This window comes from Scyliorhinus canicula, chromosome 8, assembly GCF_902713615.1.
Source record: "Scyliorhinus canicula chromosome 8, sScyCan1.1, whole genome shotgun sequence".
Lineage (NCBI taxonomy): Eukaryota > Metazoa > Chordata > Chondrichthyes > Carcharhiniformes > Scyliorhinidae > Scyliorhinus > Scyliorhinus canicula.
In genome coordinates, this window is record NC_052153.1 from 63,187,350 (window position 1) to 63,213,772 (window position 26,423).

At 45.3% G+C, this 26,423-nt stretch overlaps 1 protein-coding gene across 5 annotated transcripts in view; it reads left to right on the forward strand.

The window, feature by feature from the left end:
- The window catches only part of rfx3 (regulatory factor X, 3 (influences HLA class II expression)), a 572,273-nt gene extending 546,977 nt beyond the window's left edge, over window positions 1-25,296 (forward strand). For 4 of the 5 annotated variants that reach the window (XM_038804659.1, XM_038804656.1, XM_038804658.1 and 1 more), the window contains 3 exons: window positions 11,978-12,131; window positions 14,298-14,340; window positions 17,212-17,450. In XM_038804659.1, coding sequence (XP_038660587.1) covers window positions 11,978-12,131; window positions 14,298-14,340; window positions 17,212-17,450 — 436 coding nt within the window. Of the gene's footprint in view, window positions 1-11,977; window positions 12,132-14,297; window positions 14,341-17,211 lie in introns of all 5 variants that reach the window. The other variant, XM_038804657.1, reaches the window with a different exon arrangement.
- The last annotated feature ends 1,127 nt before the right edge of the window (window positions 25,297-26,423 follow it).

The window sequence follows — 26,423 nt, forward strand, 5'->3', positions numbered from 1 at the left end:
GAACTGTGCATGCGCGCATTGGCGTCGATGCCACAGACCCACGGCGCCCACCTGACGCCAGGGATCGGCAGCTGGAGCGGCGTGGATCGCCCCAGTGCCGTGCTGGCCCCCTGTAGGGGTCAGAATTTCTGCTCCTGAGGGCACGTTGAAGCCTTCGAGAAACGCGACGCCGTTTACATATAGAATGTTGGATGCGGTATAACATGGGCGGGACACCCTCTTCCCCAGGGTGGGCAGGAGGCTACCACCCACAGTTGTCAGTCGGGCTAGGGTGGAGGTGGCCAAGATACAGCGTGGTGAGCCTCACCAGGCGGACTGGCACGCAGTGCAGCAAAAGAAGATAAACTACCTCCTTTGGGCACCTCAGGTGAGTCACCACCTCTGTTCCCATGGCATCAGTCCTGTCTCTCCTCACATCACACCCCACTCGCGAATCAAAACCGACCTGAATGAATCTCCCTCACATCCCACGCTGCATCAAACCCCAACACCTGTATTATCCCCTTTGGCCAGGTACCTTGCACACACATGCCACCAGCTACTGACCCCTACATGTAACATGCCTCCAAGCGACTCACCATGTCCTTTATGTGTCCCCTAGGAAAAGACGGCCCATTACAGAAGGGAGTGGGAGAAGACCGGAGTGGTCATCCCGTATCTCGGGGCTCTCACCCGCCAAGCAGAGGGTAATGGCATTATCCAGGGGACGTGCAGGAGAGGGCTATCTCCGAGGCGGAGGTCGACATGCAACAAGTTAGTGAACCCCGAATGCAAAGTTATGTCCCTACAGAAAGTGAATCACCCCTCTCCCAGACCACCCCTTCCCAAGACCTCACCAGGTGTCTTGACTTTTGTCTTGCACGATCATCAATAGACCATGCCGGCCCATTTAGGGTCGCTCGACCCCAGCCACAACCCAGTCTAGTCCGGGGACAACACCGACTTTTCGGCAATGCATTCACCTGCACCCTCCACCATCGCAGCGACTATCACCTCGATGGACCATTTTAGTGAAGATGCTACTGGGTCACAATCTGATCCGCACATCACACATGCTGCAGGACATTAGGTGGAGATAGGGGGTGGGATTCTGTGATCCTGATGTCTAAGTGTTGACTCCGTTGTAAACGGCGTTGCGTTTCTCGACGGCATCAACGTGCCCTCAGGAGCAGAAATTCTGACCCCTACAGGGGGCCAGCACGGCACTGGGGCGATCCACGCCGCTCCAGCTGCCGATCCCTGGCGTCAGGTGGGCGCCGCGTGTCTGTGGCACCGACGCCAATGCGTGCATGCACAGTGGGTCTGGCACCAATGCGTGCATGCGCAGTGGGACCGGCGCCAATGCGCGCACGCGCAGTGGCTCCCTTCTCCGCGCCGGCCCCAACGCAACATGGCGTAGGGCTACAGGGGCCGGCGCAGAACAAAAGAGGCCCCCAGCCCGAGAGGCCGGCCCGCCGATCGGTAGGCCCTGATCATGGGCTAGGCCACAGCGAAGGCCCCCCATCAGGCCACCCCTGTATGCATCCACGTCGGATAAGAGCAGGTGTGAACGGCGCCGCAGGACTCGGCTTTTTTGGTGTGGCCGCTCTGCCCATCCCAGTCCGAGAATCGCCGGCACCAATTGCGCCATTTCTCCGCTCTCCGGAGAATCGCCGGGGCGAAGTGGCGCGATTCGCGCCGGTCCCTGCGATTCTCCGGCCTGGCCCCAGGGTGAGAGAATCCCGCCTAGGGATACCCGAGGGAGCGGACAGTCAGAAAGCTGTTCAATCCCAGGAACCAGCTGTCGTCCGGGCAGATATCGCACTTCTGGAAAATATGATAGAATCACTAGTGGAGATGCAGGCACAGAGCCAGAGGGCGGGATTCTCCCAAGCCGCGCCGGTTGGGAGAATCATCGGCCGCGCCATTATATCGCGCAAAGCCGTCCCGCCATTCTCCCAACCGGCGAGAAAGGCTCCGTCGAGGTCGTTACCACGCCAGCCGGAGATCGCCCGAGGCACTCAAAACGGGGATTCTCCAGTACCCCTGCTATTCAGCTGCCCGGATGGGCCGAAGTCCCATCACCATTCACACCTGGTAAATAAAATCGTCAGCCAGTCATGCTAGCTGATGATGAGGAGCGAGGAGGTGAGCGGCCCCTGTCCCGGAGTTTCTGCATACACGGGAGGGCGGAGGCGGGGGGGAATGAAGAGGATGTCTTCGTGGAAGGCTGCAGACATGCCTGGGGAGGGGGAGGGGTGGGAAGAGGAGGAGGTCGCCTATCCACGGGTGCCACATGTCAGCTGTCCTGCAAGGTGTCGTCTTGCTGATGGGCAGAAGCGACTGGCGCACCAGTGAGGAGGACGGTGTGAACTGGCTGATGGACGCAGACAATGACCAGGGGTTAGGCTGGCTGCGTGTCTGCAGCGAAACCAGGCCACCGGGGCACACAGCTATCCCATGCCACCTGGCTTCGAGGTGTCCAAGAACCTCCGTGTAACATGTCGTTTCTCTACCCCCCCACCCCAACACCACCCTCCTGCAGGTCACCATGTATGCTAACCAGACAGCGATGTTCATCGCAGTGGTTGGAGCAGCTGCACTGCACTGCGGCTGATGCTGTCAGCGATGGACTGCTGGGACTGTGCCGTGGCCTGCTGGGACTATGCCACGGCCTGCTGGGACTGGGCCACGGCTTGCTGGGACTGTGCCACGGCCTGCTGGGACTGTGCCACGGCCTGCTGGGACTGGGCCACGGCTTGCTGGGACTGGGCCACGGCCTGCTGAGACTGGGCCAGACCCCGGAGCACGCGGCAATGTCCTGTTGGCTCTGGGAGATGGCTGCCTGTGAGAGGGCAGCCATCTCCTGGGCCACGGATGACGCGTGCACATGAAGCCCAACATCTTGCAGAACCTGACCGATGGCCGAAACCGTTCCCCCATTGCCTCCAACGGGGACGCCACCCGTGCGGTGTTGGCTTTGGTGGCTGCGATGAGCGGCACCAATCCCTACTCCTGCTTGCGGATGGACTCCTCCAACTGCGTCTGCAGGTGCTGGAAGACGGCCGTCATCCTGTTCAGTCCCAGTGTCTCCATATGCATCGGGTCACTGGGTGGGTCCAGTAATTCCAGGAACCCAGGAACCGTCTGGGCGGCAGCTGGGTGCTGGGCTGCCCTCCAACTGTCCAGCCCCTCGGCTGCTCCAACCTCCACCTGCTGCACCGGCTCGGCTGTGTGGTGCGCACCAGTCTGTGACCCAGGAGCCTCATCAGTTATGTGCCCAACCGAGGTGAGTGTATCTGGGATGGTGGATGTTGTGGGTGACAGCAGTGCCGCAAACTCGAGGTCCTCATCTGTCCACAGGTCTGGCGTGTTCTGGGTCGACTCTTGGACCGAAGCATGGCGCCCACAACCCATGTCATGTTCCATGTCCGGTGTGTCCGTCGACTGTCTGGCCGTTCTCTGTGCGTCACTGTCCACAGTCCCTGTCCTCTCTCCGTCACTGTCCTGACTGTCCGTCCTGTGTCTCTCTGTGTTGTCTCTGTCAGTCCTCTGTGCGTTCCCGTCCAGTGTCTCAGACTGAGAAGATGGCCCTCCTGTACATCTTCCTTCCACCCTCTGCCATGCGTCCCTGGGTGCGACTGAGTTTGCAGCTGGGCGGCTGGGTCTTGTCCGAGACGACCTTGGACGATCGGCCCCTGGCCCTGGGGAACACAATGATGTGGGGTTCGTTAGGCATGCTAAGCTGGGTGTACGGTGGTGGAGGGGGCACTGTGAGGGGGGAGAGGGGAGGGAGTAGAGGGGGCAGAGTGTGAGGGGGGAGGGATTAGGGGGTGGAGGGGGCACCGTGAGGGGGGAGGGGTTCGGGGGTGGAGGGGGCAGTGTGTGAAGGGGGAGCAGTTAGGGGGTGGAGGGGGCCGAGTGCGAGGGGGAGGGGTTAGGGGGTGGAGGGGTCAGAGTGTGAGATGGAGAAGGCAGTGTGATGGGGGGTGACGGGCTGAAGGGGGGATAGCCATGCAGGGTAGTCTCACTTGCTCCTGCACCTCCGACCTGGCATGGTGCTACCTCCCAGGTGACGGATCCCCCAGTACGATTAGGGGGTGCAGCATAGGTGATCCCCCTCTGGTTCTCGTACGCTCATGGTGGTTGTGAGCAGTCTTATCCTGCGGTGGGGGTTGGATAAAGCATCACAATTAGGCGGTAATCATCAGGACGTGCAGACATAGGCTACATTTTTGCTGGGTGGGGGGTCAGTTGGAGCCACGCCATGGCATCTCTCAAGGGGGGCGTATTGCTCATGTGGGTCGGTTCAAACATTGTGCTCCCAGCGCCCCCCCCCCCCCCCCCCCCCCCACCCCCATGCCTGTCTGGGGGGGGGAAGGGGCGGTTGCTGCGAGACGTGGTTGGGGGGGGTGTGTGACCCGGGGGCACTCTCAGGGCACTTAACCTGGCAGCCCTCGTGAGGGTGTGGAGCTTCTTCCTACACTGGTCCCTAGAGCGGGGGATGTGCCCCACAGCACTGACCACAGTGCCAACCTCACGCCAGCCGCCTCACACTACTTGACAGTTGGCGATGCCCACGTCTTGGGCAGAGGATGGCCCTGCTATCTTCAACCTCATCCAGCAGGGTGTCCAAGTCTGTGTCGCGGAACCTGGGAGCGGCTCGTCGGGGCTCAGCCATCGCGTCATCTTGGGTCCTGTGTGCAGATCGTGCACTTTTTTTTTTTTTATAAATTTAGAGTACCCAATTATTTTTTCCAATTAAGGGGCAATTTAGCATAGCCAATCCACCTATCCTGCACATCTTTGGGTTGTGGGGGTGAAACCCACGCAGACACGGGGAGAATGTGCAAACTCCTCACGGACAGTGACCCAGGGCCGGGATTCGAACCCGGGTCCTCAGCGCCGTAGGCAGCAATGCTAACCACTGTGCCACTATGCCGCCCCAGATCGTGCACTTTAAATGACGGTGCGCGGCGTCAGTCAGGCGTCACGCGATGACGACACTGCTTTTGCGCCACATCCACCGAGTTTCGTGCGGCCCCACTGCTAGCCCATTTCGGGCCCTGAACCGCTCGTGACCGCGGCCGTTTCGCGCCGTCATGAAACGTGACGGCGTTCACGACGGTGCAGGCACTCTGCCGCATTATTGGAGAACCCCGCCCAGGATCTACGGGAGAGGGTTTCAGCAACTTTCCAGCACCTTCAATTGCAGGAGTCCAACCACCTTCAGGTGCAGGAGATCGTACCAACAATGCATGATGCCAACACTGAACGGGTGGCATCCACAGTGCTTGGGTCAAAAAGTCACAGCAAAGACATCCAAGGTTTGGGGCACACTGTGCGGTCGATGGCTGAGGCTCAGGACAGGGGAACACAGTAACAAGCAGCCATGGACATTGCTGCAGCACTACAGAGCTTGGCCCAGTCACAGAAGGTCATGGCCGAGGGTGTCGAGAGCATTGGCAGGGGCTGACTGAGCTAGGTTAGACACAGAGAGACATGACCAAGGCACAGAGGGACATGACTCACTCGATGACGGATGTGGCCCAGCCTCTGTACTCCATGGTTGAGGGCATCGAGGCCCTGGTTGAGACGAGAGTGGGCCTCCAGGACTGGCAGAGCCAGGTGACGATGGAGCACCCAAAGCTCACCACCTGACATCCATCCGAGAGAGGAGCCCGGGGGCCATCGAGCACCTCAAGGGAGGAAGAAGCTGCCACCCACAGGGGAGGTGCTGGATTACCTCAGCGCTTCTGAATTCCCTCCCAACCAGCCGCTGGCGCATCTGATGGGTAGAACAGGGTGGCACCTCATCACATGTGACACCTGAAAGTCGGCCAAGCCCAACCAGATGTCGTCTCTCCAGAGCACAGCTGCCAAAGGCATCTCCGGTCAGAGGGCAAGATACGCAGCATTCCGCCTCCACGTCTGATATGCTCTCTGGGATCATACCTAGAAGGAGTGGTAGACCACGTAAAATAAGGAAGTTGGACACCAGTTATGTTGGCACGGGTGCAGCACATATGTTAGAGGTAGGTGTCAGGGCACAATAATGTATACAGTCACTATTAAACCCCTTTTCACCAACATTCTCGCCCACCTCTTAAGGGTGTGAGGGATAGGCTGGGGGTGTTAGGGATAGACTGAGGGTGTGCCGGATGGGGAATGTGGGAGGTTGGTGGCGTGGGTGTTGGCAGAGCACCCAGGACAATTGAACGTTCCACTTAGGGTCCCCCTCAGAGGCGGCAGGGAATGTGGCCAGACGTGTGAGGCCATCTTGTAGGATAGCTTGCCCAATGAGTGACCCATCACTGCTCACCATCTCCATAACCTCGCCCCGCCACCCCAAAGAATATATGGGCTCGTGAGATGAAACGGCCAGCACACATGTAGGGATCACCTGGGCGGACAGTGCAAGATGATCCTGAAAGTAGAACTTTGTCAACCGATGAGGAGCACCAGACAGCGAGATGTCATCATCCTCCATCCCCTGGACAAGACCTGCTGATACTGCCTGCCCAGGGCCAACACCCTGTTGTGATTCTGGTAGGATCTCCAGAGGGGGGAGGGGGAGCTGGGACAGTGAGATGGAGTGGAGGATGTGAACGGTGATGTGAAAGGGGGAACCACGGATGCGTGGGGAAAGTATGAAGAGGTGGAACAGGGTGATAGAGCTTCCACTGGCCAAGCCTCTTAGTTGGCAAATCTGACAGTGATGAGGTTGGTCTGTGTGTGGCAGCCCTGGAGCCGTGCCAGCCCGAGCTCCATGCTCGGTTCGTCTTAGCCATCCTCCTCATCAGATGAGGCCTGGTGTTCCTCCTCCTGCAGCATGTCCCCCTCTGCTGTGCAATGTGCAGGACGCAGCATGCCAGCAGGATGTTAGAGACCTGCTGGGGCTATATTGGTCCAGGCATTGGAAGCACATCTTGAGGACGCCGATGCAACACTTAATGATGCTCCTGGTAGCTGCATCGGTGTTGTTAAAGCAGTTCTCCACCTTGGTCTGGGATCGTCGGACAGACGTCATTAACCAAGACCTCAGTGGGTAACCCTTGTCAGCCAAGAGCCAACCCCTCACCAGAAGGAGTGCCTCGACGTTGCTGGGAACCGACACGTTCGCCAGGATGTATGCGTCGTGCACACTGCCTGAATATCGGGTGCAGAAATGCATGATGTGCAGCTGGTGGTTGCAACCAACTGCACATTCAGGGAGTGGATGCCCTTCAGATTGATGAAGGACACCCCTTGATGAGCCAGTGCTCCGAGGGAGACGTGTGCCATCGATCACCGCCTGGACCTGGAGCATGCCATCGATGGTGGCAAATCCTGCTGCCCTGCATCCTGGTGTGCCTGGTCCAGACTAAGTTTATATAGTCTGCTGCCCGGGCACATAGGGCATCTGTCACAGCGCGGATTCACCTGGGCACCCTGAAATTCATTTTCTGAAGGGGAGGGAAAAGTGAAGATATGCTGTCAAGATGAGTGTTCCCATGTCCATCCAAATCCAACAGGCTACATGGTGACCCTGAGTTGCACTTCAGCTCCACCCTCCTCATGTTCCCCCCTCTCCCTCCCCCAAATCTAGCACCACCCCTCAGCCATTCCCCCCGATATGTTGCCTTCCACACTGAACCCCTATATCCAGCAGTGAGTGGCACCGGGAAGCCTCTATCCTCACCACCCGTCCCATTCAACAATGGTACCAGTGGCTGCTGCAACTCGTGTCAGCGATAGGCTCTGCGGCCCCTGTGCTATCTCCCCAGTGGGTATACTCATTGGGTGGGCCATGTGTTATCCCGCCAGCTGGGTGGCACCTGGTTGTGCAGTGGAGAGGGTCAGTCTCCTCCATGCTTAGAGGTTTGTGTGTGGGCAGGTCCTACAGATGGGGGTGAGGCAGGGAAGCACATGTCTGCTGGGAGCGCAGCAGCAGTGATGTGGGTCCAGGGTGTGACATCCAGTCCAGAGGCTGAATGGATGGGAGCAGGGGTGCACTGGACAGGCAGGACTTGAAGACAGCTGGTGGTCCTACAGAGCGTGCCAGGGAGGGTGCCAACATCCACAGTGCATGTGTCCTTTGTTTGGGATGAGCTCTCCTATTCCCCTGCTCCCCTGCAGTGGGACTGCGCTTCTGATGAGTGGTCTGAGGAGTGCCAGCACCTGTTGGGCCACTGATTGAGCTTGGCCACGCCCATCCCATTAATGGGTCAGCTGGGGGTCTGAAGGTTTCCAGAGGGGAGGCCTGGTGGACTCCCAAATGACCAGAGACTCTGTGAACATTTACAGGACACAGTGAGCAGTCAGCATAGTGAACAGCCAAGAGCCTATAACTTTTACCAAATGGGTGCATTTAAAACAAATACAGCAGAATTGGCAGCCTGAGCCAGGCCAACCCAATCCCGAGGGAGACACCCTGAATCCATGGAGCTTGCAGCCACCCCCAGCAAGCGATATAGTTTTGAACACTTTTTAAAACTTTGCTTACCTTCTCCCTCCCCCTCAGCAACCATGGCACCCAGTCCCTTGTTTAAATACCTGCAGTAATTCGTTTTCGTGTGACTTCCGCCTGAGAGGGACGGAACATCATGGAGGCTCAGAGCATAGTGGGTCTAATGCGCGAATCATTTTTAAATGCATTCAAATGCCTGTTTTGCACGTCGGCGCAGGGCAGGAACCTCATTATCGTCACCAGCGAGGGACCGGAGCATGGCACCCGAATCAGCACTGGCAACAGACCTCGATTCTGCCCGAGTGCAGTTTACGTTTGCAGAGTCATGACGCAGAGAATTTTGCCCACTGTTTCCTATGAGTTAGACAATTTTGTTATTCATGTTCCTACTGTCCCTTTTATTTCATGAGTTTTCCCAACTGATATTTTCATCATTTGGGTGTTCTTCCATCATACACCTTTCTTGTCTCGGGGATATTCAGCCTTGACCTCATGGTCTCGCTAATATTTTTCTGTAATTAGTTACTTGGAAATATCTATTTGAAATTCTTCTTTTGAAAGTTAGCCAAGTGCATCTGGGGAACTATTGAAGTGAACCACGTTCAAGCTTGACATTTACATTTCATTTCTCACAAGTGTATAGCACGATATTGATTAACATTTGGAAGTCCATGTACACCACGGCAACAGCATTACCTCATGAGCCGTCTCTGTTACCTCTTCAAAATTCTCCAGCAAGATAACCATGATTTTCCCTTAAGAAATCCATGCTGGCTCTTCCTAATCAATCCATATTTTTCCATGTGATTAGTAATTCTATCCTGAATAATTATTTCTAGTAGCTCCCCCACCACCGAAGTTAAACTGATTGGTCTGTATTTTCTACCTTATCCTTACAACCTTTTTTTGAACAAAGGCATAATGTTTGCAATTCTCCGGTCCTCTGGCACCCTCCCTGAGTCAAGAGACGTGTGAAAGAATATGACCAGTACCCCTGAAATTTCCACTCTTAAATTCTCCAGTATCCTTGGATGCATCCCATCCGGTCCTGACTGTCAAATTTAAGCACTGACGGTTTATCCAATAGCTTCTCCTTATCAATTTTGAACCCATCTGATGACCTAGTTTCCTCCTGTCACCATGGCATCTGCTTCCTTGGTAAAGACAGGTGCAAAATATTCACTTAATACCTCAGCCATGCTCTTGCCTCCAAGTCGAAATTGCCTTTTTGGTTCCTAATCGTCCCTACTTCTTTTGCCACCCTTTTACTATTTATCTGCTTATAGAAGACTTTGGGATTCCCTTTTATGTTGACTGACAGTTTTTTCGCATAATCCCTCTTTGCTTCTCTTATTTGCTTTTTCACCTCTCTTGTGAACCTTCTCCATTCAGGCTGGTTTTCAGAAATAGAAGATTACCATGCAAGGTTTAGATCAGGGAAAGATAGGAAGAGGCCCAAGTGAAGCATGAACACCGGCATGTACTGGTACGGCCAGTTGGTATGAGCTGCAAGCTCTGATGGTATCTGCCTCTCAGTAGTGGGGTCCACATGGTGAAGATCAATTTTGGTGCTCTGAAAACGTATGCATTTTTTAATATAAGAAATAATATTTTCCATCCTGCATATGTGCTGAACATACATGTAATCAGTAAATCCAATTAATGTTTTCTCTCATTTGGGTGTTCTTTCATCATACACATTTCAGTTCAGAAGATATTCAGCCTTGGCCTCATGGCCTCGCTAATATGTTTCTGTAATTAGTTACTTGGAAGTACCTATTTAAAATTCTTCTTTTGAAAGTTATCCAAGTGCATCTGGGGAACTATTGAAGTGAACCATGTTCAAGCTTGACATTTACATTTCATCTCTTTTAAATGCCAAATAAAGATTGAGGACTGAGGAAAGATTGGATTCTTGTTCTTTTGAGAAAATTGTATAAAACTATTTGGACCAATTCAATTTATGCTAGAAATTTCATTAGCATCGAGCAAAAAAATTAGAAAAATACAATCACACTATGAACAGAAAATTTCAGAAAAAAACGAATTATCCCATATTGAAAGTGATGCAAACTGTTGAATATTTATGACATATTCATTGGTATTACATTATAATTGAAATGTTTGGGGACAGCACTGTGGTGCAGTGGTTAGCACTGTTGCCTCACTGCACCGAGGACCCGGCTTTGATCTTGGCCCCGCGTCTGGTCTCGGCTCCGGGTCTGATCTTGGCCCCGGGTCACTGTCCGTGTGGAGTTTGCACATTCTCCCCATGTCTGCGTGGGTCTCATCTCCACAGCCCAAAAGGATGTGCAGGGTAGGTGGATTGGCCATGCCAAATTGCCTCTTAATTTGGAGAATTGGGTACTCTAAATATTTTTTAAAATAATTGAAATGTTTTATTTAGTTAACAATTACATACAAAAGTGAAGGTATGAAAAAAGACTGGTGCTTAGGGATTAAAATGTATTGGCATTACATTGGGAGCCAAGATCTTTATTCATTGATCAATCTATATTAAAATAGATTGGACAAATTGTTTTCAATGCAATCTTCACAAAATGATTTTAAAGCTGGTTATTCCTAACTTGCTGTTTTAGTACCAACACAGTGACAGTAACAACACCATAAAAATAATTGTTGGTTGCGAACTGTTTTGGATTTCCTGATGACAGAACTGTTATTCTAAGTCCTTTCTTCCTGTCATTCTTCCAGTCATTTTTTTTTTGTTTATTAAAGGAAAGGCTGAATACAAGATCAAGTCTACTTGATGTACTTGCGCTTAATTTGGGATGAAAGCTCAATTCTAGAAAACCCTATTTTGGAGAAGAAATTCTTATTTTAAACTTACAATTCAGTTACACAAATACCCACTATTTTGGGTCTTAAACTACTATGCACTGTGTATTTCGGTTTTAAGCTTCCATCAGTTAAACAGCTGTAGAATTCAAATTTGACCAAGGTTCTCTTTTACCTTTTTATCCTTTTCCTCTTGTGCGTCTGGCAGCATGTAACACGCTGATGTGTGGTTATGTGCCAGCAGCCATCTAATTCTTAATTCATAGGTATCTTCTTTATTTGTGAATCTAAGTACTGAGTAATGACACCGTTTTCAATCATGAAGGATCACCACAACTGATTCTCATTCTCTCAGTCAGCATGTGCATACATCTTTCAGAGGGGATTATTGGACTTTGCTTTGCAATGGAAATCATGGATGATATTCCTCCTTTTAAAGCTCAGGAACCGTGAATCAATGGGAGAACCTCATTGCTATCCAAGATGAGACAGAGCAAAGGTTTAATTTGGAGCTTTGACAAAGGGTCATCTGGACTCAACGTTAGCTCTTTTCTCTCCATACAAATGCTGCCATACCTGCTGAGATTTTCCAGCGTTTTCTCTTTGGTTGAATTTGGAAGCTTGATCTGTGTAACTCAGTTTTAGATATATACACTTATTCTGACCTAGAATTACTAAATTAGCTGCTAGCTAATCAGGCATTTGTAAAAGCAAAGATCATATAGCCTCATACTTCCATTGTTCCAACAGTTCCATGGTTATTCGAGACCTGACCCTACGGAGTGCAGCAAGTTTTGGTTCTTTCCATCTGATACGTCTGCTCTATGATGAGTATATGTTTTATCTGGTGGAGCACAGGGTGGCTCAAGCTACTGGGGAAACACCCATAGCAGTGATGGGAGAGGTAAGAATTTAAAAGGCATGAAACTTTGAGAAGTTTTTCTTTTGCTATTAACTTCAAAACTATGTTGCAATCATCTTTCATAAAAATGTCTGAGCATGTTTAGTGGTTCCCGAAAGGAAAACAAACCTCCAATACCCTTTTATATCCATCTGAATATCTTTATATTTGTGCCATGATGACTACACATATGAGAGCTCATGTATAAAACAGATCAATGGAGCTTAGACACACCTCCATCTTCTGCCCAAAGTTCTCAAATGCTTCCAGTTTTTTGCCTTTCTTCCTTTTCTGTTGTTTTTTTTCTTCTATTTCCTACCTTTAGAATAATTTCCAAGTTTTAAGTGTTAAGACATATGTAAACACATTTATAAAAGAATGTTTTTGTGGCATTTTCCGCTGATAATGCATACAGCATAAATGTGAAAAATCTGAAATGCTACAGTTGTTACGGAGGTGGAAAAGGGTGAGGCCATGAAGGGATTTAAACATGAAGATGAAAATTTGAAATGTCAGGGAACCAGTAGCCAAAGAAGTTCAGCAGACTGATGCCAAACAGAAGGCTAGTCTGGAATATTTGAAACTGGAGGTGATAAAAGCTTGAATGAGGGTTTTGGCTACAAATGGGCTGGGACATCGATGGAGACTGGTGATGTTACAAAGGTGGAAGTAGGTAGACTTTGTGATGAATGGGATTTGGAGTCAGCATCACAGATTAATCAAGAAGGACATTAACGTTTGAAAAAATCTGGTTCAATCTTAGACATTGAGGTAGAGTTGACAGGAAAGCTACGAGGTTTATGGAAGGGCTGAAGATAATAGTTTCAGTCTTGCAAAAGTTTAACAGAAGGATTTTGCACCACGTCTATCCCATGATGTCAGATAAGAGGCAGTGAAGGAATTGAGACAAGCAGAGGAACAACCACGATAGTGTCAACCATTTACATTTTGAGTCATAACCCCAACACCGAGGCAGTGAAGTAGACAAGTCAGGTGTTATTGAGACTCTCTCTTTACCTGGATCACCTGGACATGGATAAGCTATATAAATACTGTGACTATAGGAGCAGGTCAGAGGCTGAGTATTCTGAGGGAAGTAGCTCCCCCCCTGACTCCTCAAAGCCTGTCCACCATCTACAAGGCTTAGATTAATAGTCCGATGAAATATTCCCTGCTTGTCTGGATGACTGCAGCTCCAACAACATTCCAGAAACTCAACACCATCCAGGACAAAGTCCAACATTCCAGAAACTCAACACCATCCAGGATTGGCACTCCCTCTACCACCTTAAACATTCAATCCCTCCAACACCAGCACACAGTAGAAACAGTGGGTTCGATTTTATGGGCCACCCCTCAACTAAAATGATGGCCAGAACTCTGCCCACCAGTCATTTTATGCTTGGTGGATGTTAATTAGCTCGGCATGATTTCTACCCAATATGGGGAGTAAGACCTGCCTTAGAGAGCAGCTGACCAATCTGATTGGCTGACAGCTCTGTAGTCCCAACAGCACCAGGTTCAAGCAGTGTCTAATGCTGTGACTATAGCCAGTCCCTGAATAAAAGGAAATTATTGCACTGATGGGTCCTGGCTAGTAGACTGGTCAGGATAATGGCTGGCGGTGGAGGGTGGGGGGTTACCTTGGAATGTGGGGGGTGGGTGCCTCTAATGGACGTAGGAGGCTCACTAAGTGCTGCAGGTACATGGGAACACCACCGCCTGCAAATTTCCTTCCAGGTCATACATTATCCTGACTTGGAAGTATATCACTGTTTCTTCATTGTCACTGAATCAAAGTCCAACTCCTGCCCTGACAGCACTGTCGTTAAACCTACTAAAGCTTTTGCGGTTCAAGAGGCCGTCTCACCACTTTCCGCTGAAGGGTAATTAGGGATGAGCAATAAATTCTGGTCTTGCCAGCGATATCCACGACCCATGAACGAATCAAGCTTGTTTATGTTTTTCGAACAACTCAGCGGGCTAGGCAGCTGGTTTGCAATGCAGAACAAGGCCAGCAGCACAGGTTCAGTTCCCCTAGCGGCTTACCCGAACAAGCGCCGGAATGTGGCAACTAGGGGCTTTTCACAGTAACTTCATACTTGTGACAATAAAATATTATTATTATTATTATTTGAGATTCATAAATGTAACTTGTTTGTGTTTCAGTTTACTGATCTAAGTGGTATGTCTCCAATAAACATGGATAAAGGTAAGTTGGGGATATACAATTTTTACAAAAGTTGGTAATGTATTGCACCAGTAAAGTCACCACTGTCTTTATTTTTAAATGCCACTACTTCACAATTGTTATCGTTGATAAACCTGTATGCAGTTACATATTTTACAAACTTTAAGCATTAGAATGACTGCATCATTTGTATGATTGAGGTACAGCAACAGCATAAATGAATTGGCAATATGACAATAGACTGACTGATTTACAGTTGTTCTTTAACAAGTGTGAAATGTTCGTTACTCAGGTGTCATTAGGACAACAATTGCAACAATTGTTTTTGTATGTAAAATAGCCAAAGTAATGTGGTGTTTGTGGCCTATTTATTTAATCTTATGGGTATCACTCGTTTCTTTGATATTATTGTCAGAGCTAATGTACACATCATTGTCAGAGCTAATGTACACATCAGCTCAGCAGTATCAATGATGTCCATCACGTAACTTTCTCAATTGTTAATTGTTTATTTAATTATATTATTGATGCATTTTCAAAGATTTTCAGGAATGAGGTATATGTATTTTTTTTGTTTCATTGGATAATTGTCATGGTGTGGATGCTGGATGAAAGCAAATTTCTGCGGATGCTGTAATCTGAAACCAAAAGAGAAAATGCTGGAAAATCTCAGCAGGTCTGGCAGCATCTGTAAGGAGAGAAAAGAGTGAACATTTCGTATCCTGATTTGTCGTCATGAAGCGAGGGGGGTGGCCTCGAGACGCACCCATACAACCAGTGGCGCTAAGTTCACAGTGGGTATTCAGCGGCATGGCAGCCTTGCAGGCTAAGGCAATGCTCCATGCCCTTCCATCCTTACCACATGGCCCACCTGCTGGTTGCCCCTCGCTACTCCCCCAGACCTGGCAGAAGCCCCCCAGCCAGTGGCACAACTGTCAGCACACTATAGTGATATTGGACACTTTTCACATCCCCTTTATCTCCCTCAGCAGACATGGTACCTGTTTCTCGATTTTAAATACCACAAGTGAACCTCGCCGTCAGTAATTCCTCCTGGCAGAGGCAAAGCATCGCAAGGGGCCCGGAAATTGCCGGACCTGGCCCGTTACTGATATGCAAACGGCATTTACTGTACAATTTGGATGCCCATGCCAGTGTGCGCCGTGGATGCATTCACACCCCTGTTAAGGACAGAGCATGGCATCCGTTGAGCGCCTGGTGCTGGCCTCTATTTTTGGCTGATGTGCGATTCTAGCCCAAACGCGCTTCGCGATTCCGGCGTCGCTGGATGCCGAATCTCACTCATTGTCTTTTGAGCCATTGTTCCATTCAGGGATCTCCCCATCCAATTACAACATCAAACAGGATGGTAACAGTATTAAATTGGTGGCGTAAGGAACCTGTTTCTAAAACATTAACATGCCATGCATGCTCATTAAAATGCAGCTTCGCCAAAATTAAGTGTACCTTTTGAATTAAGCAGTCATCAAACGAGAAGCGCATACCTTCATATTCACAACTGCTTAGACCTGGCATGTTGGTGAGACAATCTTCCTGGTGTATTTGGCTAACCTAGGGAGGTAGGGAGGAGTGAATTGGCAGCCCCACAGAATCTTGTGGGGTGTAGATGGAGGAAGTTGGACTATAGGGTTATACAGAGAAGGCCAACTCCGGGAAGTCCAAGGATCTCATACAGGCACAGGTCTAGGGTGAATGAACATGGAGCAAAGGTGATGGTGGGCAGCTCAAGTTTAACAAAGACAGAGCAAGCGTGATGGGGTGAGTGTCGATGCTGACAGACGGAATGTCAAAAGTGACCGAGGGGAGAACAGCGTTTAAAGTTATTCATGGTAAGATCAGAAGATTTAACTGCAGCTGTAGTCTCAAGACATCCACTCAAACAGCCAGATGTTGCTCGTTTGAATGCCTACCAGGATGTCCTTTAATTTTGTGCCCAGATCTTCAACCCTATGAGGTAGTGGTGGTGTCATCGACTTCCTGCTCTCCCCACCACATGATTGTCTGGCCTCCTCAACCTTGAATATCTAATTGTAATGCCATTGTATGACCACACATGGCCAGCCATCCCATCTATGAATGGAAATGTCACACATTTTGAGTTGGCTTTCAGATTTCACCCTCAATCTCTCAAATGTCCCCAAGCACTTGATAGAGAATGAATTATCTTCTACAGTTACTGTTGTTATGTGGGTAAACATGGCTACCAATTTGTACTCTGCAATGTTCCACAAGTATTAATGCAGTAAACCACCAGTGAACTACATTTGGTGATATTGGAAGAATTCTGTCCAAGACCATTTGCACTTTTTTCAAACTGTGCCTTGGAGTCTTTTAATGTCTACCTTAGCCACTGAAATAGGCAGTAAGATGTGGATTTAATATCATCCAAAGGGTGATGACACCCATGAAAATATCACAGTCCCTTAGTTAAAACACTCAAGGCAACCTAGACTGTGCGGTCAGGTCCTGGAATAGAACGACAACCACACCTGTCTACCAATTGAGTGCTAGCAGCTGAATCAAGCTGACAATGTTATAATATAACTTAGGTAGGAATGTATTATCAAAGACTTAATGCATTTTGGAGGTCATATGATAAACAGTAGAATTTGGCTGTTGTAACAACTTCTCAACTCAGAATTTTGTACTATTCTTAACATAACATATTACTATTTCCAGACTGTGTTTCATCTATGTGTAATGCTCTCCTAAATTCAAACTGTGCTTTAAATTTTATGTGAGCTATTTCCATTCTAGAGGTGTTCATGAAGCAAACTCGAACTTCAGAATCACTGTTATCCATTATAATAAACTTCAGCAATGTTATAATATATACACTAAGTACCTTGTATTTTTCCTTTCCCTCTGAAGATGAAGGAAGTGAAGTTGACAGTGAAATGGATGATGAATTGGAAGATCCTGGAGAACCACCATTCAAAAGAGAAAAAATAGACCTGAACCAGACACTACAGGGTGTCTGTGTCACACCATCTCTCAACAGCAGCATGCAGCAGGACCCTCTCATCCCTCTTCATGCTGATCAAATCATTACTAGTGTGGCAAGTGCCAGGCACTGCAGCACTGCTGGAAATACATACACAGCAGTCTAAACAATAATTTGACCATTCATTGATTATCCCTCTTTTCTTTACTTCAAGCCTGAAGTCTGACTGTGTTGTGGCTTCAGCTATTGAGATGATACATACTGCTATGCTGAATGTTACTCTCATACACTAATTGAGTGTATATAGGTTTTGTTTTTAGATTATTTGGTCCCATATTGATCATGTTGACTAAAGGGACTCTGTAGTCATGGCAATTGTAATTATGATGAACTTCGAACAGTATAAGTTGTTTTGTTTCGTTCTGTTTTTGATTGAAAATATATTCTTATACATACTTCAGGACAGGATATGCTCACTTGACAGCAGAAGTACCTAAAGGTCAGGGCTAGAATCCAACAATATCCTGTTATCCCACTGCTAATATTGTTTTCTTTTGTTTGGACCTGTTTCAATAGGATCCAGGAGTGATAGTTCTGTCACGTTTTTTGAATGCACTTAGATAAGTTACAATAGGATAAAACTGTACTTATCACTACTTATAACACATTTAGGTGGTTCCATCATTCATGCATAATGTTTATTTCTAAAATAACTTAAGTCAAACATTGTAATAAATGAGTATTGGTTACATTTTGGGTTGGAGGTGTGGCATGGTAATCATCAACAGTATTCTTGACCAAAGTGTTTGCTTAAGTAACAATTCTTGTGCCTCGCCACCATTAATGCCTCAGATTTATAGTAATTTTGCTGTTACCTCAAAGATTAGTACAATACATTCTATTAATTTATGACCAGAGCACCTAAAATCCTCAATGTTTCTGTCCATGTTATTCCAGGAGATGTTTTTTGTTGCATGCAATTTTTGACAAAATTAAAGTTTCCTTTCAAAAGTTGGATTCAGAAAATCCCCTTTCTGCCTTTTGTCATAGTCACTGATCTGAACAAGAAACTGGGCTGTTCTACTGGATTCTAGCCATGAAGCAGTTTATTTCAGCATATTGATGTGCTCTTAGCTTTGACCACAAATATTTGACTGTTACACACTGAGGAGTCTAATCTTTTCTTTCAAATTAACTTCTGCTGTTGAAGATTTTGGAATGTAGATTTATGGTTGAAATTGAAAGCTTGAGAGGGGAGGCAGTGTTCATTGTTACTGGTCTCCTAAAACTGTACTGTATTTAAAACTTGTCAAAAATCAAAATCTATTCAATTCTTTAAAACAACTTCCTACCTTTGCTGAAGGTTCATAGGAGTTCCCTTTGAAATATCAATGTTTTGAATGCTACTGATTTGCATAGTAGTGCAGCCATATTTAATAACTAGATTAGTTTAATAAAATGTTTTTTGGGAAAAAGTGTTAATGATCAAGGCTGCAGTATGTGATAAAATATGTTGCATTTGTTTCATTTATGATGATTATACTTTCTAGATTGGGTCTTACTAGACCAAAAGTATACTGTTTCATTTGAAGTCCACTGTACCTGTGAATAATGTTAGGACAGACAGGAATCATTCATTATGAATCAATGTGTCTGTCCCATCTGTGTTGCTGTAACGTCTTTAGCTGCTATGATAAGACTTTAAAAGGAGTTGACCAATACTACCTGCCGCCAGTACTTCAAGAATTTTTCATTGGTTAACAAATAACCATTGCTGTTTTTTCTGCAAAATAAGATTTTGATTTCAAACAATTTGACTTCAACGTTGAGAAGTTGGACTGAAATTTTAAGCACAGGAAATTTTAAGCGTGGATGAGCAAAGAAATCTGATCTTGTGTAAATTCTTAATATACATTAGATTTGTTAAAAACTAATGATTGCTGTTTAAGTACTGTGATATCCTAGCTAATTCCAATGACTGTATTAGCCAACTCCTCAGTGTGACTACAGAACACAAGGAATGTAGCACTCAGCTTAGTCTTGGCAGCTTTACATTGAGTTTTCTGTGTGTTCTGTGTGGTTGTCAAAGATGACGAGACCAAAAGTACTGTAGCTGGCACACCTCACACATACTCATCAATTCTGTAGGAACAGACTTGGTAGGCAGTTTAAATGCCGCTTCAGGAATGTACGTCAGGGATTACTGTACCTCGGCTATTACACAGTGCCTTAAACAGTTATGGAGAGAGTTAATTTTTGTAGTTCAGCAAGGTGTGCCTGCTGTTTTTCTACTACCCACAGGGGAAGCTATGGAATGGAAGCTCGAGTGATGATTCTTAGTTAGAAACCTATGTCTTTTTCTTACACTAAGAATGAGTATATTTGTCTTATGAAGCCATGAAGGAATGAGAAAGTATATGCATTAATTAGGACTTGAGACACTTTTCAGTTGCTTAATATAGGGAGTGTACAGTGTCTGAGGATTGTGGAAATCCAGAATCCCCAATTAATGCAAAATACTTCACTCATTTTTAGTACACATTCTATAGAAAAAAACAAATTCTAAACATCTATTGACAAAGGCATTGCACACATTTTCTCTCATATAATTGCTTGGAATTTAATGAGACTCTCAATATATTCTCTACATAGTGTGAACATCAATCCTGAAGAGATGGAAGTGTAGTTTGCTCATACTCAATTCTCCAATTAAACAAATTATAGGCAATCCAGTATGATACTGGAATTTTTTTCACAAATCTCTGTCTCAGTTTGTGAAAATATGTCATTTTCTATGGGGAGTTGGGGAACAGAGATCATCAGTGACAAACTTTGTGTTGCGGCTTTGGAGAAACCTTCTCTATGATTAGTCATTTTAAAAGTTTAAAACAAAAGGAAACTCTGCTTCCTGCAACGCACAACGATTTCTATTTGTTTTCAAATGAAATCATTTTCAGTGCTGTGACATTAAGACACGCATGTACTACTAAATAAGATGGCAAATACGTGACTGTAGATTTTTGAAATATGTTTCTTTAAAGCCAGTTGTGTTTACAAACTTGAAGTATGAATAAAAATGCTGAAGAATATTCGTCCCCACATTTCTCCCACCCTGGAAAAAAATGGATATTTAGGCTTTCTTTTTAATTGCAGATTTATTTTGACGAGATACCTAAATGTTAGACTTCAGGCAAGAAAAAACAGTTGAACATTTCAAATGTTTAAAGTCTCTGTTTTCAAACCAAAAAAAAGTACAAAAAACATTATTTGGTTCTTTTGAAATTATTTTATCAAACTAATTAAATTAGGTTTAAACAAACATACTCATTCTTTTCAATATCATTCATTTTGATGCTGATCAACACCAATCAAGTTAAGGTCATTAGGCAGTTTCAGCTGCCCCTTGGGGAGGGTTTTTCCTTGATTCTGTTTTCTGTGCTTTAAGACCAAACATCAAAGGTTTGTTTTACAACATATTCAAGTCTTAATGGTATTCAAACCAATTTGGGGCACTTATTTCATAAGCAATGTGCCCCCTTCGATCTTCAAAAAACAAACCTCATATTACTTAGTTCTGTTTTATGTTAACATTTCCATACTGTTCTGAACCAAAATGTGTTTATATGGTGTATCTGGTGTGTTTGTAATGGTTGAGAAAAGCCTTCTATATATTTCTTATCTCTGTCCTTTTTTCCAGTGTTTAGTTTGTTGTGCTGCAGATATATTTGGATTGTAATGTGCAATTTAGAGGGTTGTTAAGGGGCTGGTGGGGGAATGAGGTCCATCTGTAGATCCCGTGTTAACAATAAAATGTAGTTCTGTAGAACAGAACACACACTGCTCTGTTTAATCAATAGACTCCTTGAACATTGGTAGAAATGGGCATTTTACCTGGTATAAAAACTGGAATTGAAGCATGACCTTTATATTGAGTTTCAGTACTGATGGATAACAGTCCAGTGAATTGTGCTCACAGGTGAAGGTATGCAATGAAAGCTTGGCAGTAGAAGTGCTTCTCAGTCTGCATGCCTTTCTATATGCTGCTAGTTCGTGGTTTTTGTTTTGGTGCCAGTTGGGTTACCGTATTTTAATTTTCTCGCACTTTTTCCTGCTTACATCATCACATTTCAAAGAGCCACTTAGAGTGAATTATTTCAGCCTTTATTAAATATATATACATAAACTAAGTACAAATCCATTTAAGCCTTATTGTAGAAGTTACTCTTGTGCTTAATTTTTTTTGCCAAACGGTATGATGTGGAGTACAGAAGCACTGAACAGTCATAATATTTTGACATGCTGACACAGTTGCGGTGTTACTAATTATCAATTTGTTTAATTTCAGCAAATAAAAGTAGCATCCAATGGTTATGATTGGCATTGGTAAAGTTTAGCTATTTTGGGAATAATTACAGTTTAGTTTAAAAATCTGTTATTTATAAGAACTCCGTTGCTTTCACATTTTGAATAATTCTCTCCTCCTGTTTTCATTCCTTTCTTTGTCACATGGACATGCATAACATTTTGCTGACCATGAAGTAAGTGTGTAACCTGAACTCAAGCTTTTGCTGATGGTGCTCTTCTGGCCTATAGGAAGTGTGTGAAAATGGCATTTATTACCCTTCAGCTAGTTTATGGTGAGATTTCCCAGTGCAGAGAATGGGATCAGTGGAAGAAGAGAATCCATTTCGCATTGTACTGTGACATAGCACAGGAGTCGAGGGTTTTGGGGGGAATGGAGGGTGTGGACAGACAAGAAAGGAGAGTTAAGGCTACAATCAGATCAGCGATCTTACTGAATGGCAGAGCCACCTGGAGAGTCCAAATGACCTTCACCTGTTCCTATTTCTTATGTAGCGTAATATTAGTGGCTACAGTATTCCACTCCTGTTTTAGGGATGGGTACAGTTAGCTTCTGTGATTAGAATTACCTTTGGAAGTTTTAATCAAAGATTCAGAGGCCAAATGTTCAGTATTGAAATGTTTTTACAGATACAGACTTTGGATTTTTAAAAAACATCACTTTGCTGTTTACAAAATACAATGCCAAGTCTACTCATTATTAAACAAATGGGTTTTCTAAACTTTGCTGGAAAACATTTCATGAAAATTAAATATGTAGTTCATGCTGTAATTGCATATCTTTGTTTGCCTATTGACATGCCACCATGACAACTGAAATCTTGTGAGAATTCATGGAACTGATCTACTGACTCCTCTGAATCCACAACTAACAATTATACTCCGAGATTCCGAAGTAGTTTAAACATTTATGGCACCTTTCCATTATATTTATTTCCAGTCATTGACTATGCTGTGTATTTTTGGAAATTTTAAAAAGACATTCTATACACTATCTGTTTCAGGTTTCAATATTAAAACAGACACAAAGCTGTTCCAAAAATGTTTTGATTTTACTGTAATTTAAGTTTTTAGCATCCCAAATATGAAATATTGCAAGGGTATTCTCATTCATGGTCACAACACTAAATTATAAGAAGGAACATTTCAATAATGACAGCACAACACCTAGCTGCCTCTCATATGGTTCCAGACTTTTCTGAATGGACCATTCCAGATATTAAATGACTATTTGCCTGAAGAAACGCCCACTAGCTTCAGTCCTGAACTTTTCTATTACCAGATTACTTATATACCTATTTGCCCCACAGTTGAATCACAGCTTGAAATAATGCTCTAGATTTCAACCTTTTATATCCCAGTTGGTATCTTCTATATGGTGACAAGGGGAAATCTCATACACCTCTTTTCAAGGTGTTGCCAAAGATCTAACATTTAGCTTCAGCGAGGGGCATGAAATGGACACCAAAGGATTGGTCATCTATTACACGCAGCCCAATTTTTCTTGACATTGACTTTAATACAGAAAGTAAGTGGTCCTTAACACCCCATTAAGCTTCCTATATTCTATCTCAAGGCCCATTCTGGTTTTCAGAAGTTTTTTCCTAATTTATTTCCATGGTCTTGCATTTAACGAGGTGGGTGTTTAGTGAGGGGCTGGTGGTAGTGGATTGGTCACAGTGCATATGACCCTAGTAGCAGACAGGGAACCCTGAGAGGTTGGGGATCTGAAGACACAGTTGATTGTAGGGCTGCATTTAAATCAAAGTCCCCAGAGTCTTCCCTTATCCAGCCAGATGCATCACCTGTCCATCCAGCAGGAGCAGTAATACGGCAGCAAGAGGAAATAGCTTGGGATCTGTGGGAACTATCTCTGCAAGTCTGGTCTGGTGGAATGGGGGTGGAAGGGGATAGTTCCAGCTTGATCAGTAGGAAGCCAGAACTTGGCGTCCTTATGGAGCCCGACTGAAACACTGCTGCTTATCCTGGCCTTCAAGAAAGTTTAACTGAAGAAAATGTCTTCAATTTATTTTGGCCTTGAGGCCTGTCGGCTCTTTCTGGCATTGTATTGTCATCAGGCTACAGACAGTGCAGGCCTGGTTTGAAGTTAACAGTGCATCACTGTGCTGATAACACCACAGGGCTGCAACTAGTCTTCAGCACAAGCCTCATTGATGGTCTGCATTCTGTCATAAAAATTACAGCTCTGGAAACAGAGTGGGTTGGATCTGGTTTTTAACTCATTCAATGCAAAATTTTTGCTGTCAGAGGCAGTGTTAAAATGCCAGTTAGATTGCTTGCCAAGAATGTTACTACTTTCTCCCACCTGCTTCCCCAATTAAGGTTGTACAAAACTGGAATGTTGACTTCCAAGAAAACACACCTCAGCACAAATTGGAATTCCAAGGCTCAAAAACAAAATGACTCTAAAACAGCAAATGTAAAATAAACCCATCAATATACCAAATATATAAGTTATTTGAATAAATTGACATTGAGGAGAAAAGTGAGTGCCTTTTAAAACACTGCTTAATCTTGTGCCTGAATTATACATTTGCACCCAGGCTGCATTGCAACTCTGATTCAGTGCTTCCATAGACTCCACATCATGATATTTTGTTCGTAAAATTGAGTAATTTAAGAGACGTACATTCTACTCTGTTGTCCCAAGACCTACGAAGAAAGATACCTGTATTGTGCCTGAATTGCCGCCTTGTTACAGTGTTTTAAGTTTTATAACTGCTGAGGTTGGGCATTCTGTACAGAAATTGCTTTTACATAATATTCTACACCAGGAACAAGAATAGACACAGTGGATTGAAGTGAACACTCGCCACTCATGACAATGTCATTATGTCATTTCAGGAGAAAGTGTACCCTGTGCAAAATGCCTGCTGGCAAATTTCTTCATGCTTGCAATTCACAAACACAACTAGATGCAAATGACAGACTCCTGTAACTACAGCCTTTAACACTGAGTGACTTGTTGGCAATTCAGTATATATGCCCCTTTCAAATAGAGCTTATCAGTGCCATTTTAGAATTCACTTACTAAGTGGCAAATTGGAGTATTCAGATGCACAAGCACAAAAAGGCCCAAAATATTGGGGGATTTTTTAAAATTGGTCTAACTACATCTGAATTATGTGAATTAATTATGTAAAAGTTAAGATTTTTCAGATTTTTGTAGAGAATGTATTGTGAAATTGTAATTTTTCTCAGTTTTTTGAATGACAGCTGCATATAGTTTTAATTATTTAAACACCTATGATGAGGATGTGATTTTGAATAATGTTCAATTATGTAAATATATATTTCATGCTGTGATTTTGTGAGAAATGTTTTATGAAATCTTTCAATATATCATGACCTTTATAAATTGGTTGAAGCAAACTAATAGTGTGCGTGTGAAAGGTTTGTACTGTGTACTGTACAATGACAGGAATTTTTTGTAAACAAGAATATGAAATCTTATAGTGTGTTCTTACATGTAGACAAGCAACTAGTATATACTGAAGACACTTGTGTAGAAAGTTTTTCTTAATATTTCAGACTTGAACTCAGGCTAGCTTTTCTTGTCGTGTTTCTATAAGCTGTGGCTTGTCTGTAAAAAAAATCAATAAAAAATTGTTTTTCTTGGTTAAAAAAAAGTGGGGTTTTTCTTACCTGTTGCATTTGCTTATACTTCATATTTTCTAAAACAAAACTCAGCGATCCAAAGAACAGGTAAAATCACAGTGACTCCTGTCCCCCAAAGAACAGGTAAAACCACAGTGACTCCAGTCCCCCAAAGAACAGGTAAAATCACAGTGACTCCAGTTCCCCAAAGAACAGGTAAAATCACAGTGACTCCAGTTCCCCAAAGAACAGGTAAAATCACAGTGATTCCAGTTCCCCAAAGAACAGGTAAAATCACAGTGACTCCAGTCCCCCAAAGAACAGGTAAAATCACAGTGATTCCAGTTCCCCAAAGAACAGGTAAAATCACAGTGACTCCAGTCCCCCAAAGAACAGGTAAAATCACAGTGATTCCAGTTCCCCAAAGAACAGGTAAAATCACAGTGACTCCAGTCCCCCAAAGAACAGGTAAAATCACAGTGATTCCAGTTCCCCAAAGAACAGGTAAAACCACAGTGACTCCAATTCCCCAAAGAACGGATAAAACAACAGTGATTCCAGTTCCCCAAAGAACAGGTAAAATCACAGTGACTCCAGTCCCCCAAAGAACAGGTAAAATCACAGTGATTCCAGTTCCCCAAAGAACAGGTAAAATCACAGTGACTCCAGTCCCCCAAAGAACAGGTAAAATCACAGTGATTCCAGTTCCCCAAAGAACAGGTAAAACCACAGTGACTCCAATTCCCCAAAGAACGGATAAAACAACAGTGACTCCAGTTCCCCAAAGAACAGGTAAAACCACAGTGACTCCAGTCCCCCAAAGAACAGGTAAAATCACAGTGACTCCAGTCCCCCAAAGAACTGGTAAAATCACAGTGACTCCATTCTGCCAAAGAACTGGTAAAATCACAGTGACTCCAGTCCCCCAAAGAACTGGTAAAATCACAGTGACTCCAGTCCCCCAAAGAACTGGTAAAATCACAGTGACTCCAGTCCATGTTAATTTGTAGGTGGAATCACATCTAACTTTCCCTTCCTACCCTATGTAATACAAAGGTACCTCCTGCATCCTATTGATGTTTGCCTCTTCCTGCTGCTTCAAGTCAGTGTCCATTTGCTACTTAGAATAACAAGATTTTGAGCAACCCTACCTTGCAAT